General features: G+C 53.1%; 1 protein-coding gene across 1 annotated transcript; it reads right to left on the bottom strand.

Moving 5' to 3' along the window:
- Window positions 1–12,568: 12,568 nt before the first annotated feature.
- On the bottom strand, window positions 12,569–13,604 carry LOC124669398 (protein DESIGUAL 3-like). Its single transcript, XM_047206016.1, has 3 exons — window positions 13,445–13,604; window positions 13,108–13,316; window positions 12,569–12,993 (listed from the first exon to the last, which is right to left on the bottom strand). Exons 1-3 carry the CDS (start codon window positions 13,541–13,543, stop codon window positions 12,771–12,773), a joined length of 531 nt encoding a protein of 176 aa, XP_047061972.1. The 5' UTR covers window positions 13,544–13,604; the 3' UTR covers window positions 12,569–12,770.
- Between the last annotated feature and the right edge of the window lie 6,776 nt (window positions 13,605–20,380).

Raw genomic sequence — 20,380 nt, 5'->3', positions numbered from 1 at the left:
TGGAGATTGACCTCTCCGGGGCGGCGCGGGCGGAAGCTTGTGCGGCGGCTAGGTCAAGGAGCGTGCCGCTCGATACCATGTAGAAGGATAGAGAGGGAGAGAGATATGCGGAATATGATGGATGTCTTATTGAGCCTCATGGGCGAGTATATATAGGCGTACAGGGATCATCTTGGAGTGCAAGACAAGACACAAGATCTATCTCTATCCTAGACTACCTAAACCGTACGTATACCAAATATATCTCTAACAATCATATAGCTAACATGTACAATAGTTGGCTATAAGAATGTAGTACTTTACTAATATATGGCCCATATTTCACTCTCACAAGGTGCCTAGGAGCACGTGCAAGAGCTGGCTATTGCATAATAGCCCACCTCCCTTCTCTCTCCTCTTCTCTCTCCTCCAACTCATCTAAAATATATTATTTAATGTCTTATAGTCAGCTGACTGGACTCTATTGTACTTGCTCTTAGTAGGTCTAGCCGTATAGGTCCACTGTACTAGCAAAGACTGATTAATGTACGGGGAGTATGGGAGTATGCGTGTGATGCATCATGTTGTAGGCTGGCAGGGAGTACTGTAGCGTACTGTACCATATGTCTTGTCTACTTTGTATCGACCGTGAGCCAGCGTGCTACACGTGAGGTAATGTGGGGCCACTTGCTGCCCCTCTCTCCCTGTTCCGCGCTATACGTGGGGTAATGTGGGGCCACGTGAGGTAATGCATCGCAGGATGGAACTGACCGAAACGTTTTTTCAATCTCCGCGCGCCGCACGAGCAAGTCACCGGTGCGGCGCTGTTAAGTAGATTTTCCCTTGTTAGAGATATATTTGGTATACGTACGGTTTAGGTAGTCTAGGATAGAGATAGATCTTGTGTCTTGTCTTGCACTCCAAGATGATCCCTGTACGCCTATATATACTCGCCCATGAGGCTCAATAATACATCCATCATATTCCGCATATCTCTCTCCCTCTCTATCCTTCTACATGGTATCAGAGCGGCACGCTCCTTGACCTAGCCGCCGCACAAGCTTCCGCCCGCGCCGCCCCGGAGAGGTCAATCTCCATGGCCTACTCCGGGGCAGCGCAACCCGTATGAGGGTTCGTTCGCCGATCCGTTGATCCGCTGCCCTCGAGTCTTTTTTTTCCAATCCGTAGATTGGTTTTCTTTTGCTCCGCCGGTCGCTCGACCGGCGTTTTCTTTTTTGGTTTACCGATCATAGATCGGATTGAGTCGCCCACCGCCGCCGTCACCGCGCGCCTCTACTCCGACAACGGCATCGATCTATACCGGCCATCTTCATCAACCGCGCGGCACGGCCGCACGCGTCACACACGGGACGCCTACGTGCGACGCAGCGAGCTGTCTCGCCGCGCGGTCTCCATCGCCGGTCCGTCTTCGCCGTCATCGCCCGGGACATCACCGACAACGTCGCCAACGACTCCAATCTGCGGCACGTCGTCCACGCCATGGCACGTACGGCGCCGCCGTCGGTCCGATCAACCGACCGCGCGCACGTCTCCGCCAAGCACGTCCCCGAGCACGCGCCTACCACCGATCGAGCTACGGGCTGCCGCTGCGTCGCCCCTTCGGGTCGCAGCGCCGCCGCCTTTGGTCCACGCTGCTAGCCAACGACGCGCCTTCGAGGCGCGTACATCGCTGGTGGCGTCCCGCCGCTGCACCGACTCGCGCCTGCGGCTACGCCAGCCCCTCGGGCCGTGGCGTCGCCGCACGCGGTCGCCTTCGCCGTCCCCGCGCGTCGATGTCCGAGGCCACCACGGCGCCGCCCCTTCGGCGCGGGTCGCCTCCATCCGCGCATGGTCTTCGTCACGTCGGCTGGGTCTTCCTCGCCTACTTCGTGTACCGCCGCCGCGCCCCACCCCAGGTCGCCGCCGAGCTCGCCAACCTCTTCGGGTCGCGCCGGGCTCGCCGACCACCGCAACGCCCGTCTAGGCGTCCAGCTTGACCACCCCTGGTCACCGCTGGGTTCGCCGCCTTCTACGTCTTCGTACACTACAGCTTCGCCGCCGGCGTCCTCGCCTCTTCCCCGACTACGTCACCTGCTACTCTACTCCGACACCCGTCGTCGAGACTCGCCTCTTCCCCGACTACACCACCTGCTCCTCTTCTCCGACACCCGTCGTCGAGACCTCCTCTACTAGTCTACTCCGACATGGCGCGCATTTTGTAATGTTCCCTACCCTCGCATGCCCGATGCGGCAACACCGGAAGTGCCTTCGTCCCCGACACGTTCCCGAGTCTGGCAAACTCGCGTCGGACGTCTCGTCTTCATCGGCTTCGACAACGTCTTCTTCGGCATCGCCTCTACGACTGCCTCGACCGCGTCACCGACTTCTTCTATGTGTACTCGGTTCTGGCAAAACCGAAGTATGCCTTCGTCCCCGACGTGCGCCTGGTTCTGGCAAAACTAGGGCCGCACCTCGTCCTCGACGGCTCAGACTGCATCGACTTCGGCATCGACCATCTCCACGACTGCCTCGACGCGTCTCCGTTACTCTCCTCGCGCACTATGCGCTTGCGGCTTCATGTGCGGCTACCTCGACACCGGCACCCGACGACGACATCGACCACGGCATCCCTCGCGCGGCTACCCCGACCAAGGTTGCACCACCCAACGCTCTCGGCTCCCTCGACATCGGCACAAGGGCTACCACCTCGCCTGCGCCTCACCAGCTTCCTCTACAGTCCAAGCATCCGCGACGCAACTCCGTCCACGACGCTCCCGCTGCGACTGCGGGGGGTGTCAGCCTTCCGGGGTCCACTTCGGTTTATCTCCCGGTCTGACCGTCCGCGACGCTACCGTTGTTCACGTCACTACCGCTACGACTGCGGGGAGTGTTAGAGATATATTTGGTATACGTACGGTTTAGGTAGTCTAGGATAGAGATAGATCTTGTGTCTTGTCTTGCACTCCAAGATGATCCCTGTACGCCTATATATACTCGCCCATGAGGCTCAATAATACATCCATCATATTCCGCATATCTCTCTCCCTCTCTATCCTTCTACATCCCTTAATTAATTGTTGGCTGTTTGTTTCAGGTTTCAAGCAGGCGGGAAACTTGGGAAGGCATTTCTATGAGGACGTTTAGCAGTCATACCTGTCTGAAGGAGAGCAGTCCACCGACTCATAGCGGACTGGGCATGACGACGGTGCGGACGACCATTCGCAGCAGTCCTTTGGAAGGCGCCTCTATGAGGGTTGGTAGAAAGCATAGAAGCCCGTAAAAACGTGGTATGCTGCCGGCATAGCCATACAGTGGCGACAGCTTGCAGTTGCTCTATGAGGAGAGGTGCAAGGAGTGGCAGAAACTGAAAGGAAAACAAAAACCTGTTCAGGTAGAAAGCAGAAGCAAAGAAGCAAGAGAGATGCAGGAAACAAAGCAGGGTGCACGAACCACGCCAGCATGGATCAACTTCCACAGCTGGCCCATGCGGCTGGAGCATGGTATGTAAAGGAGGAACCGCAGACGTCCGTCCAACACGAGCCACGAGCAGCAGAGACGTTGGCAATGGAAGGATCAAAACATAAGACATCGGACGAAGACGGACCAGGGACGTCAACAGCTGCTAAAGAAGCCAGTGGCAGAGGTGTCCATGAGCTCTGGCTTTGCAAGAATGACAGACGGGCGCCGTTGTCGACAGGGAGGAAACCTTGAGAAAAGGATGAAAAAGGTGAGATTGAAACCAATAAGACATGCAGAAGAAAAGGAAGTGAAGAACGACGTCAGGCAACAAAGAAGCCATGGCAGCATGAACGCCGGCATCGAGCACCCCAGGGAAAAGAGAGTGGATGAAAGGGTCATCAACAGCAGAAAACTCATCCCGGGCAGACCCTCCATAAGTTTCAGCCGGCCCCCCTACGAAAACAGCAGAAAAAGCCTAAGAAAAAAAGAGGAACAACACCTCCTCCTAGAAGGAGCAACAATGAGCAGAAGGCGGCAGTACCGGAGGACGAATCGATGACCGGCCGCTTCCCCAGCCAAATTTGACGTCTCTAAATTTCTGCCTCTGTTAAATCATGAAAAGGTGAAAAACCACTCTGAAGCATGGACGAAGAAGGAACACCAACATCGGCTGGTGATGTAGCAGGAACATCAGAGAACAGCGGCGGAGACGCCGCTGGCATGGGCAGCAGATCGGAATTTGGGGGGAGGATCGACCGCGGACATACCAGAGAACGGCGACGACCCGGAGGTCTCCCACGGCGCAGATGAACACCGTCGGAAGCAGCACCACCATCAGCCGGCCGCGGATGTACAACGCGAATGTTAGAGATATATTCCGTGTACGTATAAACGGATAGTCTAGGATAGAGATAGGACTCTCGTGTCTTGCCTTGCACTCCAAGATGATCCCTGTACGCCTATATATACTCGCCCATGAGGCTCAATAATACATCCATCATATTCCGCATATCTCTCTCCCTCTCTATCCTTCTACATGGTATCAGAGCGGCGCCGATCCTAACCTAGCCGCCGCCCAAGCTTCCGCGCCGCGCCGCCCCCGGGGAGGTCTCTCCATGGCCTACTCCGGGGGCAGCGCAATCCGTATGAGGGTTCGTCCGCCGATCTGTTGATCCGCTGCCCTCGAGTCTTTTTTTTTCCCAATCGTAGATTGGTTTTTCTCTGTATTTTTTACCGATCATAGATTGGTTTTTGCGTCGCCCGCCGCCGACTATCAAGTGACCTGCGATTTGCTTCGACTTGTTCCGCTCGGAAAAGACTCCACAATCATGCTAGCTGTACTCGTCGTGTCGGCCGCGCCCCATCTACATCATGCGCGTATGCGCAATGTGCATACCTGATCTCTTGTGCTTCATGCATAGGACATGTCTTGGACGCGGCCGATCTTCACCAGCAAAATAGCATCGGCGATTGTGCTCTTTTCCGAGCGTACGTGCATCCTCGTCACCGTGCGCCTCTACTCCAACCTCGACGTCGACTGCACCGGCCATCTTCATCAACCGCGCGGCGCGGCTGCACGCGTCACACACGGGACGCCTACGTGCGACGCAGCAGGCTATCTCGCCCGCGCGGTCTCCATCGCTGGTCCGTCTTCGCCGTCATCGCCCGGGACATCAACGACAACGTCGCCAACGACTCCAATCTGCGGCACGTCGTCCACGCCATGGCGCGTACAATGCCGCCGTCGGTCTGATCAACCGACCGCGCGCACGTCTCCGCCAAGCACGTCCCCGAGCACGCGACTACCACCGATCGAGCTACAGGCTGCTGCTGCGTCGCCCCTTCGGGCCGCAGCGCCGCCGCCTTTGGTCCATGCTACCGGCCTCCGACGCGCCTTCCAAGGCGTGTACGTTGCTGGTGGCCTCCCGCCGCTGCCTCGACTCGCACCCTGCAGCTACGCCGGTCCCTCGGGCCGAGACGTCGCCGCACGCAGTCTACTTCGCCGTCACCGCGCACCGACGTCCCAGGCAACCTCCGCGCCGCCTCCCTTGGCGCGCTATGCCACCGTCAGCGCAAGGTCTACGTCAAGCCGCCGGGTTCCTCCTCGCCAACTTCGAGTACCGCCGCCGCACCTCCACAGGTAACCTGCATGAGCACTTTTGGTCGTTGCAGGCCTCGCCGACCACCTCTACAGTCTAGGCATCCAGCATGGCCATTCCTCGCCACCGCTGGTTTCGCCGCCTTCTACGTCTCCGTCCACCACGACCTCGTCGCCAGCGTCATCGACAACCGCGGACTGCATCGGCACCTCTCCCTCTTCGCCGCTCTGCGTCTCGCCACCGCTCTGGAGGCCTCCTCTGCTGGTCCCCCTGATACTGGCGCATGGTCCATGATGGTCCCTACCCCCGCACGCCCGGTATTGGCAACACCGACGCATGCCTTCTTCCCCGACGCGTCCCCGAGCCTGGCAAGCTCGGGCCAGCGCCTCGTCTTCATCGGCTTCGACAACGTCTTCATCGGCATCGCCTCTTCTACGACTGCCTCGACCGCGTCGCCGACTTCGTCTTTGCGTACTCGGTTCTGGCAAAACCGGAGTATGCCTTCGTCCCCGACGTGCGCCTAGTTCTGGCAAAACTAGGGCCGCACCTCGTCCTCGACGGCTCAGACTGCATCGACTTCGGCATCGACCATCTCCACGACTGCCTCGACGCGTCTCCGTTACTCTCCTCGCGCACTATGCGCTTGCGGCTTCATGTGCGGCTACCTCGACACCGGCTCCCGACCACGACATCGACCACGGCATCCCCTCGCGCGGCTACTCCGACCAAGGTTGCAGCACCCACGCTCTCGGCTACCTCGACATCGGCACAAAGGGCTATCACCTCGCATGAGCACCTCAGCTTCTTCTACAGTCCAAGCATCCGCGACGTGACACCGTCCACGACGCTCCCGCTACGACTGCGGGGGAGTGTCAGCCTTCTGGGGTCCACTTCGGTTTATCTCCAGTCTGACCGTCCACGTCGTTCATGTTGTTCACGACGCTCCCGCTACGACTGCGGGGAGTGTTAGAGATATATTCCGTGTACGTATAAACGGATAGTCTAGGATAGAGATAGGACTCTCGTGTCTTGCCTTGCACTCCAAGATGATCCCTGTACGCCTATATATACTCGCCCATGAGGCTCAATAATACATCCATCATATTCCGCATATCTCTCTCCCTCTCTATCCTTCTACAGCGAAGGCCACAGCGGCGAGACGGAGCCGGTGAATGAGAAGAGGACGGGGGTGGCCACAGCGACGGCTAGCCGAACCGCGCGCGTCCATGGAGTACCTGCAGAAGAAGAAACCGAGCAACATTAGAAACCAAGGAGAAGAAGAGACGACGACGAAGGCAGGGAGAAGGAGCAAATCGCAGAGGAAGCAGCGGGATCACCGTAACGCGGAGAGAAGATCGATCGTGCGCAGAGGAAGAATGAGCAGCAGGTGTACACGGCACACAGATGGGCAAGGAGGAAGATGGAGGTGCCGGAGTTTCCGAGAGAACCCCAGAACAGAAGAAACGGAACAGAATTAGGTTGGATGAAGGAAAATAAGGTAAAATCGAAAAAAAAAACAGAGAAGGGCGGTGCGGTGCGTCAAGATGTGGAGACGGCACGTAGCAAGGAACCAGGAACACCGTGGCAAACCAGGCAGTTAAAACCCACGATGGTAGACATGCGAAGGAGAACTGTGCAGTTTCCGGTTGCCGGTCACCCTGACTCCCAAAAAAAAAGGAAAAGACTAAACTGATGAGGTGCTAAACAGGAATAAACATCAAACGTGGCAGCATTTGTATGGATGGAGAGGAAGGAAAATAGCACATGAACAGTTAGCAAACGAAGCAGCGAGCCCGTAATCAGCTATCCATTATATAGTGTATAATTATGGTTCTCTACATGATCTTATAGAGCTTGTTTCTAGCTTCAAAACGAGCCAAAGATCATCAAAATCGGAGTCCTGATGCAAAAGTTCTTAAAGTTTTCGTACCTGTTTGGACGATTCATAGGGGCGGAAGTACCGGTTTTGGGGCCAGGTACTAAAAACATCAGTTCCTAATTACTAGGAGCAATTCCGAGCGCCCGATAGTTGGCTGGTACTTCCGGGAATGGTAGTATCGCCCGAAATGACTGAAAGTACCGGTAATTACATATTTTGTGCATAGAGGGCATATTTCTCTTGCCCTATTTAAGTTAGTCTTCTTCCCCATCTGTTGGAGATCATTTTTGCGCCATTGTTGACATTTTTTGAGTTTGCTATCACCCTTTCCCTCAAATAATCTTGCATCTATTTGAGAGAGAAGATAGAGGAGATCTAGATCTACACTTCCACCAATTAACATCCACTCTTTGTGAGGAAATCCATTTAGACCTAGATCTTGGAGAACTTGGTGTTCTCTTATTTGCTCGTCCTCTCTTATCCCCACATAATCGTAGCTTTGGTGGAATTTTGGAGTGAACGACTTGCCATTGCATTTGGTGCATCGGTTTAAGTTCTCCATAGTGATACATAAAGGTGAAAGTTCTTTAGATATTCCTTCGGGTGATTGGAGCTTGTTTCTCTTGGATCTTTAAACCCTAGATGACTTAGTGATCTTAGTGATGTTTTTGGAGCCTCCATTTAAGTTGTGGAGATTTCTCAAGTGTGAGGCCTTAGTGACAATTTCCGCCAACGCTTTCTTGGGAGCCTCCAATTAAGTTGCGAAGATTTCCCCAAGCTTAGTGTGGGTTCGGTGACCACCCTTAAGGTTCCATAGTGGATCAAGGACTTACCTTTTGGTGGGAATGCTCGAGGAGAATGCGGTGAGGCCTTCATGGTGTGTTGGGGAGCCTTGTGCCTACACATCACTCCAATGGAGAGTAGCACTCGTAAGAGTGTGAACTTAGGGATACATTGTCGTCTCCGCTCACTTCGGTTATTTCTATACCCAAGCTCTTTACTTATGCACTTTACTTTGTGATTGCCCTGTCTTCATGTTTGAAGTTATATATCTTGTTGTCACATAGTTGTTTGTATTGCTTAGCATAAGTTGTTGGTGCACATAGGTGAACTCTAGCAGCTTGAGAAATTAAACACTACTTTCATTCTGCATTTATTCAAGCCATAATCATAATTTTTTTAAACTGTCCATTGGCATCCTCCCTCTAGGTGGCATTTGTATCCTTTCACCGGGTCCTTGTCTTCATCCATCTTGTCATCTTATGTTGCTTCTACGTCCATTATCGTCATCTCGAAGCGTTGCCTAGAGTTAGGTGGATCTGAAAATTGATGCCAAATTGTTGTAGTTTCTTGTTCTATGAACGATGTGTAGGGTTGAATGTTCTAATATTATCCAAATTTCCGAGCCTATTAAGTCTAATACTAAACCTATGTCCCCTATTGTTCAAGATTGTTGTATTTCTTAAATTTATGAACATATTAGCTCTAATATCTATCTATATTCAAGCCACAATGTTTTTTTTTTTTGCATGTAATTTTTAGGCTTTATTCAACAACGACTCCTGCACTATCAGCTTGGAAGCTAGTAGTGAGGAAGGAGGGTACAATGTTCATCCAACAACTGGTCTCCTCCTGGCTGCAAGCAAGCTTTGCACACAAGTGAGCCATAATGTTGTATTTGGTGCACGTTGTTTTAATGTTGGATTGTTGTATACACTAAAGGAAGAGCAATGCCTATCTTAATGTTGTACTCAACAAAACTAGGCTGTGGGCCCCGCAGTCCAAGATATTTTAGCTTATGTATTAGTAAAATTTAGCCTAACAAGAGTCCATTTACCCTCCTTTAGTGTATTGGTCCGTTCAACTTCTTTGGGCTAGTTCTAGGGGTATTAGAGCATCTCCAGTCGCGTCCCCCCAAACCGTCCCCCAAACCGCGCCGGATCGAGCGTTTGGGGGACGTGTTTTGTTCGTGCCGCGTTTGGGGGACGTCGCTCTCCAGCCGCGTCCCCCAAACGCCGCCCCCAATCAGAAATTCAAATAGATGCATTCAAAAGAGATCGTTCCCGCCGATTCGTCGCGATCAGAGTAGCGGCGATCGATCAAAGTACTGGGCGCGCGATCATATTACAGACCGGTGGTGCATGCAAATTAGAAGAAGGGGAAGGGGTTGGTCGACGGCGTCGTGTCCCGAGTCGACGCAGGCCCGTCGAGCACGACGACCTCGTCGCGATCCGCCTCGTTCCTCGTGCATGGTGCGTCCGCTCCGTCGCCGACGCGGAGGCCGACGCAGGTGTAGCGAGTAGAAGACGCGTCAGCCTCGCTCTTGCTGCGCTGCCGCTGCCGCCGATGCCGATGCCGCCGCCGGGGCCGTCGCGTCCGTCGCCGCCATTTTGGCTTCGATGTCGTCGAGGATCCGGCCTTTGAAGAAGTTGTGCGCCGCTCGCGTCCGGGGAGACATTCCCTCTCGTCGACGCTTCTCAGCAGGGACATGTCGTCCTCGCGTTTCTTGAGCTCCAGCCTTCTCCTCTTGCCTCTTGAGCAGCTCGGCCCACCTTTGGTCGGCCTTCTTGTCGCGGGAGATAAAGGTCGAGGAGACGTCGGCGAGGCATTTCGTGATCGACGCCGCGTCTTCTCGGACGACGCAGCGTCGGCCAAGGCGGCCTTGGCAGCCTTGTTGCCGTAGGGACGCCCGTCGAGCTGCCGCCGGCGCATCCGGATCAATGGCGTCCTTCCCCTTGGACAGCGACAAGCGCGTCAGCCGCCATTTCTCATTCATTTTGAGCTTGCCATAGCAATGCATGAGCACGAAAGACTTGTGACCTTCCGAGTTCTTGGCGTACAAATCCATGGCCCGATCAAACTAACCAAAGGAAGCAGAGTCATTTCATCGAACACAATGTGGGCGCTACGGATTATGGAAGAAACAACCGTACTCGGTTGGGCGACGTCGGCGCCGCGGTCACCTCCGGTCTCTAAGTCGTGATGGTACCCATGGAAGGAGTTCACCGACGCCCGGATGATGGCCCATCGCGTCGACATTGCCTTTTGGCTCCTCTTCATTGTCACTTTCGGTAGTCGCTGTTGATGAGCTTGCGCTCATCGAACTCGGCCTTGATCCTCGCCCAATACCTCCCGCCTTTTTGGTTGGCGCCGATGATGGAGTCATGGCTCACCGTCGCCCATGACTCGCACAGACAAAGATCTTCCAGAGGCGTCCACTTCGGGCCTCGTGTGCCCGACGCCTTCTTCTTCTTCTTCTTCTTCTTCTTCTTCTTCTTCTTCTTCTTCTTCTTCTTCTTCTTCTTCTTCTTCTTCTTCGTCCTCACGCCGTCCGCGTCTACCTCCACGAGATCATCGTCACCGGCACCCTCGTCGTCCTCTTCGTCGCCGCCCTCTTCGTCCTCATCGTCGTCCTCCTCGTCGTCCTCCACCCCCTCCTCTTCCTCGTCGTCCTCCTCCTCAACCCCGTCGTCCTCCTCAGCACCGGCGCCGTCGTATTCGAGCGGACCCCTGCGGCCGGTGAAAGGTTCGTCGTCCGGACCGGGTCCTGGCTCGCGCTGCTCGTACGCCGGGGAGTAGAGGTTGTTGGGGTTGAAGCCGCCGTGCGGCAGCGCATCCTGGTAGTGCGGCGACAAGTTAGGCGTCACGCACCCGGGAGTGGCGGAGGGGCCGTCGTTGTAGAAGGCGGCTTGCGAAGGAGAGATCACTCCGGGAACGTACACCGGCATGGACGTACTCCATGGGCTCGCGTTGGTGGCGGCGATACACCCGGCCATTACGTGCTGGTGCTGGCGCGCCGCCTGAGCCTTCTTCTCCGGCTCCACCGCCCTCCGTCCTTTCCGCTCCGCCGTCGATAGCTTCCGGCGCGAGCAATCTTGCTGCCATTGATCTTCGGTCATTCCTTCAGGCTTCTTCTTCGCAGCCGGCGCCTTCCGCGGCTTCGCGAACGGCGCTTTCGCCCCTATCGTCGCATTGCCCGGCGGCTTCTTGGCCGCTTTCTTCGCCATCTTTTTGGGGGCTGTCGGCGGCGCCATGGAATGGGGAGTGGGTAGCGGCGGCGGGTGGACGGCGGGAGGGAGAAAGAAATCGGCGGGATAGGAGAAATGAATCGGCGGCGGGATATGTTTTGGGAGGCCTGTGCGCGGCGGTATAGGCGCGATTTGGCGGGAGCGGCGGGATTTGGCGGGAGTGTGAGACGAATTTTCCCTGTGCCGCTGACGGGTCGGCCCCGCGTCGGTTGGCCTCGCTTTTCGTTGTGGCCGGCGTCCCCGGAGCGTCCCCTGTGGGACGGGGACGGGCTCGGGGCGCCGGACACCGTATCGGGCCACGCCGGACAAAAATGGGCTTTGGAGGACGCGGCTGGAACTCTTTTTTTGTCCGGCGCGCCCCAAATCCCTTTGGGGGACGGTTTGGGGGACGCGACTGGAGATGCTCTTAGATAGTCATTCTGAGGTGACACTATCTACCAAACACACCCATGTATACCCTTCAAAAAAAATCACTTCTTTATATTTTATTTAATACGAAATAGATGCCAAAGAACGTAAAATTGGGCTTCATGCTAATCACTTTCTCCATATTATGCTCCATGAAAATGGTCGTGTGATCGGCGTATTACGGAAATGTCACTATCCACCACACGGCGATTTTGAAAGAATCGTACAGGTACACGGCGATTTGAAAGCTTTTTCTCAGTTTTTTTTAAATCTTCTTGGGTTGAATTAATCGTCAGTGTCATCATTAACTTTGATGCGACCCGGATGAACTTCTTAATCCAGATGCAAGGTGGCCTAGGCGTAGGTGCCTTTTGGGGGAAAAGAAAAGAAGAAGCTCCAGGTGGCAAAGTCATATGAACTTACCATGTCAAAGTGACGCCGACAACCACCATCGGTGCTTTGTAGGATTGCTTGCCGACAAGCCGGTTTTTAGAATTTGACACGCTTGAAGCCTTTCCGGCCATGAACGAGACTCGGCAAACCTGATGGTACGGGACTTCCATTCCCAAATCCAGCCTCTGTCGGCCGAGGGTGACGACTCCGAAAGAGAAAGGTGAACATCAAGCTAGATCCTCACGGGGTGTTTCGTCACCCTGAAGTGGCTGCTGGTTACGCACTGAAAGTGATAACCACAAAGATCCCCAGAAACCAGCTAGTAATCAAAAAGATTTTATTGAACACGACAAAACTGCTACACACAATTTATCACTACGTAGTTCATCAACACGATGCCAACACATCATGCCCACAGTGAGCAGAACTGCAGAATCACACCCTATTTCACAGCAGAGAAGAAATTAACCAAGCAAAAAAGCAGGCTCGCGGTTGAAAGGAAGAGATGATGCATGGTCGATCACGTCAGGTGTGCACGCCGACGGCCTTGGAGCCGCGGCCGCTTTCCTCCCGCGCGGCGGCGTTGGCGGAGACGTAGTAGACGAGGCAGAAGAGCGCGTGCACGAAGCAGAGGATGCCGCCGATGGAGAGGAAGTTGTGCCGCATCACCCCGCAGTGCGCCATCGACTTCTTGGAGTTGGGCAGCGCCCCGAGGACCAGCAGCGCCAGCCCCACTATCAGAACCATCCTGCCGACCGATCGAGACAGTCAAAATATGCGCGCAGATCATCAATGTTTATCCTGTGTTCTTCGGATCGAATCACCGTCACCGGAAGCATGCGCGTTGGAGACAGGAGCGTACCATGTGAGCACCAGGGCGAAGGACGCCATATGCCGGTTGGGCGACGAGCGCCGGAGCTTGTCGCCGGAGCAGCAGACGCACGCGCAGCCGCCGACGATGTTGGCGATGGCGTGCGACGCCGCCAGCACCGCTGCCGCCGCGACGCCGAGCTTGTAGGCCTGCCGGACCGGCTGCCGGCACTCGATGAACAGTATCCGCAGGTGCCTCCCCTGCAAGATTCTTTCATTTATTTGCCATAAAACGAAACACCACCAAATGACAAGAGTTCGACGACGACGAAATCTCTAGCCTGAATCTCATGCTTCTCCTAGTACCTATATGGTCACACAGGGTGTACCTGGTTCTGAGCTTTCTCGGCGTATATCCCGAGCACGCCGGCGGCGACATCCATGGCGACGATGAGGAGGCATACCACCACCGCTTCGACTCTCGCCATGGCTTCTGATACCTTGGACCTCGGTTCTCCCCTCTTCCTTTCCTTAAGGTGAATGTGGAGACTGGAGAAACAGTGATATGGGCACGACAGGCTTCGTTGTCGCTACTAGATGAGTGTGCTGTGTGCAGCGAAGATGCTTTAGGTCTCGGCTTTTGATGATCTTCGTTGTTTTTATATCTGTGCCTTGGTTTTCGTTAGTGATTCCCTCTCACGAGAAAGGCAGAAAGCTCTGCTAGGTTGTGCTTAAAACCAAAGAAAGAAGGGAATGTTAAGGTGGCACGAGCTGACAAGGCTCGAGACATCGATAGCACTGCTAATCAGCTAATGACCCATCATTACTCATAGAGTTATAGTGCTACTGAAAATATCGGGATTGTTTAACTAATTTTACAGTAAGGCCGAACACAAAAGATCTTATGCCTGAAGAAAACGTCTATAGTATATGTGAAATTCTCACAATGCAACCTGTATGATACTTGCCTAGAAGAAACATTAGCATATCTTTTTCTTGAATGATCCTCCAGTCAGAGCTGTTCTTTCCGCTTAATGGAACCAAGTGGCGAAGCGTGACATGAAATCAAGCTGGCACTATTTCCATTCAGTCGGCACTATCGCCCGTGGCAGGGCGGGAGGCGGGCGGGAGTGGGGCGGGACGCGAGCGCGGGGCGCTGGGGCTGGCGCCGGGCGGTACCGCCCGCTGCCGCCCGGCTACCGCCCGCGCTGGGGGCGACAGTGAGGCGACAGCGGGGCGAGAGGCGGGGCGGCGCGCTGGCAGAGGGGGGCGAGAGGCGGGGCAAGAGGGAAGGACTGAGGTGGCGCGTTGTGATTGGTCGTTGGGGTAGCCGTTGGGGTAGCCGTTGCTGGTTCAAAAAATCCGAAAAAACCCCAAAAATTCATCCCCAGCCGCTGACACAGATCAAGGTCGTGGCCTGGCCATGGACAAGATGATCATCGTGCATGTGTCATTCACTCATTCTGCACAATATGATCATCGATGATGAGCGTGGTATAAATTTGGACAACAGCTATGAGACAGTTGCTTCAAACGTCAGCCCTGCAATACACCACCATGCACCACCAAGCCTATCAGCCAGGATTCAGATGGACACCGAAACGAGGGAGTCACCGATGTATACACAGCTCCAGCATGATTTGATGGAGCATGTGTGGGCTAATTCCTAGATTATGTAATTTTTTCAAATTTTTATGTAATCTTTTCAAATTTTTATGTAATTTTTTTTATGATGTAATCGGTAACAATTTTAGTTCAATAAAATAATTTCCTTGCATTATTTATATTGTTGTAATCTGAAAATGAAATGCTGATGTCGAGGAGAGAGAAAAGCTGATGTGGAGGAAAGAGAAGTAAAGCTGGCACTATAGCCTGTGCATTGGCACCGTGGGGTGAGAGTGGGGTGAGAGTGGGATGAGAGTGAGGAAAAAAGCTGACGTGGCGGGTGAGAGTGATGCTATGCATTGGCACCAGCCTAGGGAATAAGCATTAGTAAATAAAAAAATACAGTATGTCGTACTCCTAACATGGAGAACACGACTAAGTAGTTTATTTTTCAACATGGGTGGTCGCATATTAGGCGGACTGAAGCTAACTAAATGTAGTCTAGTTTAGCTTTTTTTATCCACCTTTTATAGTTTATTTGTTTTCAGATTTGATACTCGAACGGCTGTGTGCATCTTAGTTATGCAGAGGCTGGACGTAATGCTTAAATATTTTGAGTAATGAAACGCCCTTTATCGAAAAATGTCGTACTCCCATCACACATTTAATTTATTAGATTTAATAATCTCATTTTATATTCATGTGAGTCTTAGTTACTAGAAATAAAATGCCTTGTCTTTCTAGAACGACATGGAACACATAAGAGAAGATTGTCTTCTCTACCGCTTTATATGACTAAACCGTGTGTTGGGAGACGGAATTTCCCATTTATCTATTTTGAGGAGAGTGTTATTTTGTACCACTCGCCAAAATATAGTGCATTTTTTAAATTTAAATAATTTAAAATTTGATCAAGTATGTAGAAAAAAAATCAACACATATTATACCAAATGTATATCATACAACAACAACATCAAAACCTTTTCCTAAGCAGGTTGGGTAGGCTAGATATGAAACCCAACAGAAATAAAAGGAACCCAAATACAAGAACAAGATAAAAAAAAAGATAGTAAACTAAGGTTTCGGCACATGGATCGCCAATCTTCATGTAGTATTATCAAAGCCAAGACTTTAGGTACATTCCAATCCCTCAAGTCTCTTTGTACCGCCACCGCCTAAGTTAGTTTTGGTCGTCCTCTACCCCTTTTGTCTCCTTCATACTCCTTAGAATTTCACTGGAGGTGTAGACGACGTATGCCGATGAGTTCGGCACTTCTGGTGCTGCCCATGCGAACGGCAGCGGAGGATGGGACTGGAGTGGTATCTCTCCTTTGTAAGTCCCCAGAGCTGGTCCCGACGGAGAATACCGGTGGCTCATGATTTCCTGGACCACGCGCATAGCGACACGCTCCAAAGTGTTCACCAGGCTCTCAGAGTGGCGGTGCAGCGAATGAGCCACCATGTAGTTGATCTCCTGACGGAGCGACCTGGTGCGTTCTTCTGACGGGGCGGACAGGTCCACTCCATCGAGTGCGCCTTCAGGTGAGAACCCTTTCCACCTGACGCCATGGGAGCGGGTTCTGTGGAAAGAGCCGATGAGTTCGGCTTCGAGGACCGCCTTGATCTCGTCATGCTTCTTCTTGAGCTCGTTAGTCAGATCCTCGTACTTGACCGGAGTGCTTTCCGCCATCTCGGATGCAGATGGTGATGCGGTGGATGTCGAAGATGGTCCCACCGGGCGTGCCAGAATGTGTTGCGGTCAGAAACCCACCGGCGGGCAGCGACTGGCAACACAAGTAGAGCCGGGAACAACTAGGGCTGCGGCCGGCCCCGGCCCCTCGGAGCGACGGCCCGCAAAGCCTCCCCGGTCACACGTCCGATGCTATCGCAAGGGCGTGCCACCCGACCTATACCTGGTCGTGAAGGTGTTGGATGATGCCTCGCTTAGTTTCCCGCATGGCATACACGTAAACGTTAAATACGAGCCTCGATCGGCTCTCAGTTATCTCCGTGAATCGGCTCAAAGAGCCGATCCACCCATGATTCGTACAAGGTGTCCGAATATATGGTGGTCCCGCTTGATCAAGATAAAGTTAATGCGATCTACGACGATTTAGGGTTTTCACCGCATAATCGGATCATCCTACTCACGATTGGGCCTCGCGCTCGCGCACGGTGACCGTAAGCCGATCCTAGACAGGGCCTAAAACCAACACGAGGTTGATCCCCGAACATCCTGTCTAGGGCTAGCAAACTCCACCCTACACGCCGCCGGATCCTCCAACCCTTTGTAAGGCCTAACTATTGCGGATGTTAAACTAATCCTTGATGAACAAGGAGCAACCGTAACGGATCGGATCTACTAAACTATGATCAAGCGGGTGCCGCCCCTACACCCGAGATAGGTGTAGGGCGGCTAGATGTATAAGGGTTGCACTACGACAAGATATGATACGAAGAACAATGCTAACCCTAACACATCTAAGATAACTACGTTGCTCGCCATCAAAAAGGCTTCAAAGACGAGCAACGCATGAACAACAAGATAGGCTTGTGCTGCCTAGATCGCAAGATGCGATCTAGGCAGCATGGTGCTTACCGGAGAAACCCTCGAGACGAAGGAGTTGGCGATGCGCCGAGATTTGTTTGTGTTGAACGTTGGTTGTTGTTTATTCCATAAACCCTAGATACATATTTATAGTCCAAGGGACTTTCTAATTCAGACGTGCACCTAACCGTGCACGGGTAAAACTCCAACTCCTAACCGACACGTAATCTAATATGTTACATGATACAAGGGCAAACTAGCCCAAACGTTCCATACGAGGCCGATTCACGTATTTCTTTTATATGTAATCTCCAAGCCCATCTTGATCGCGGCCCATCTCCTGATTTAGCCAAAATCTGGTGATAACACATGCCCCCTGGTTTTGGTAATGATAATTCCAAAACCACTCTGTTTTTCCTCCGAGGGGTCATGTCGTGGCAGAGCAGAACCGTCGCAGTATTTTCCATCATGACAACTTGCCTTCCCAACTTTTCTGCACGATTTGACAGTTTTTTGGCACCACCTCCTCGAAAACTGTTCGAACATTAAATCCCCACTTCTTTTATTCAACCGCGCCGAACAGTTCTCCTCCTCATCCCTTCCGCATTAGCACTCCAAAAGCCCTTCTGCGCACCATGTCTTCTTCTTCCTCCGCCTCATCGGGACTTTCCCTCGAGTCCTCTTCCTCCCACGAGCCGACGCCAGAACGGAACCCACAAGAGGTCCATGCGGCCAACACCCGCCGTGCCATAGAGGCCGGGGAGGAGTCAGACCATGACTTCTCCATCTGGTCCGAGGACGACAAGTCCTCGACGGACGGGGAGAGCGACCTCTGCTTCCTCGCCGACGGGGAATCGGAGGAGGAGAGCGATGACGATCGCTTCTCCTGGGATGACTTCACCTCCTCCGAGGAGGTGAAGGAGGAGGAAGAGGAGGAGGAGGACGACGACGACAACCCTCCGACGAGCCGCCGGCCAAGCGCCACCGCCCCGGCCGGGGAATCTCGGTGACTACGACAGCGACGACGACGACGACGACGAGGAGGATGAGGACAACGAAGGTCCCGCCGGCGGCCGCTACAGCAGCGACGACGAGCCCGCCGGGAGCAGCGCCGACAGCGGCGACGAGGGTGACGACGAGGGCAGCGACGGCCCGTAGATAGGACCCTTAGCATAGGATCAACAGTAGTAGACGGGCAATGTATCCCCTTAGTACTCCCTTTTGAGAGCAATCAGCTCTTCTATGTAAGAAATCTGGTTTATCAATGAAGAAATTCCCCAATTTGATTTTACCGATTTCCTTTACGCCAATCTAGCCGATTTCCCTTCATACTGATCCCGCCTATCGTCACTTAGCCAATGCTTAATGAGCCGATGACAACGCATCGGTCTCTCATGACCCATTCTTCACCCCTTTGACGTCGGAGCGATCGTGAATTTGATCAATGCCCGAAAGCTGATGTTAACATATCAATCCTTCACGATCTATCTTTCGCCTTTTCCAACCGATGACTTTGAGCTCTGACGGACAACTAGGCAGATCAACGCCCTTACGAGAGCCCCGGAACCACCGCTGAAACGACTTGATGCTGAAGTCGATACCTCCGGGTTTTCGGATATTCAGTGATACTCTTCAAACCTCGCCCAATCCCCTTTTAAAAGGTTATGATGGAGGGCTATCCGATGAAATCCCAATCGGCTTCTTAAGAACAGAATATCTACGCGATCAGTTGCCCCCCGAGCCTCTACCAAGGCGAGCATAGCAGTGGGCTAACCAAACGTGTCGCCATCGATTTCCAAGTCATGATGCAGAGCCAGCCGATTTCAATAAAATCGGCTCTCCAGAGCAGAGAACCTTCAGAGTGAGCTGCCCCCCGAGCTTCTTCAGTCCACTTATCGCGCCTTGCAGGTCAGATCGGCTCCTTCCTTTGGCGGATTTGATGCAACCCATCCTTAACCTGATCTGCACGTCCATGCTGTTCTTGGCATTGGTCAGGGCCATGATCCTCAAACTGCCCCAGCTGATACTGCGGACTCGAATACTCGCAAAGATAATCCGGAGATCCTTGAAGAGAGGATCCACTTCCTGCTCCATTGATCCTCTGATTATAACAGTTATACCTCTTGAGTCGATGGCCATGCATCGGCTTTATATCCTTAAGTCGATGTCCGTCGCATCGGCTGTGCTTAAAATTTTTTGAAATTTTTTACGGCCGAGATTTATGTATCGGCCCCCACACTTCAATACCCATCATCAAAGAATATCTCGGGCTGCTGGTCGTTTGCAAGATACTCCTACTCCATATCCTCGTGTTTTATCCACCTAGGTGCCCCCCCGAGCCGATTCTGTCAAGAGATTTGATGGTATCGGCTCTTTAGGTATTCCCTGCTGGATCAAACGTTGAACCCAGGCAGAATGGATGGTGAGAATAATTTTGGCCGATTGCTGGAATCGGCCTCCACGTTGCTTGTTCAATGAAGGTTTTGTAATGTTCCTCCATAAACTTTTGGGGCCGATCTCTTGGATCGGCATCGCCACGTTCGTCCATCGATGTTTGCTTTTGTTACACGGTCAGGCCTGTGGATAAAACCAGCCTAACCCCGTTCTTTGTCACGTCGATGCGCTCGCAGTCGTCCAAATTGATGCCTGAGAGTGGCTCTTGGCCCGATGACTCCCAAACGTCCATGCCAGCTGTTGAAATCTCGACTGAATCATCTGCGTGGACAACTTCTACTTCATCTCCATCCCACCGTATTAGGCATTGGTGCATCGTGGATGGAATGCAACAGCTTGGCGTGGATCCAATCTCTCCCTAGTAGGACAAAGCATAGGTACTCTTGCCGTCGACAATAAAGAACGTCGTAGGGACGGTTTTCCTTCCTACGGTCGGATCCACATTCGAACACCTTGTGCGTCGGATGCTTGGCCGTTGAAATCGCTCGTTGTCACATTGGTCTTGATCGGATCCGAGCTAGAGCGTCCCAACCGACGTAGCATGGAGTATGGCATAATGTTGATCGCCGCTCCGGTGTCTACCAACATCTTGTTGACAGAGCAGCCCATTGATGTATCCTCGCAAGTACGGGGCCTTCGGATGCCTCGTAACTCCTTTCTCGTGGCTTTTCAAAGATGACCGGCCGTGGGCCGCAGTCCAATTGTGCCACAGGTGCTT

The sequence above is a fragment of the Lolium rigidum genome, chromosome 7 (genome assembly GCF_022539505.1).
Source record: "Lolium rigidum isolate FL_2022 chromosome 7, APGP_CSIRO_Lrig_0.1, whole genome shotgun sequence".
NCBI classification, from domain to species: Eukaryota; Viridiplantae; Streptophyta; class Magnoliopsida; order Poales; family Poaceae; genus Lolium; species Lolium rigidum.
The sequence above is the reverse complement of the archived record's forward strand: the minus strand, read 5'-3'. Positions and strand labels throughout refer to the sequence as shown.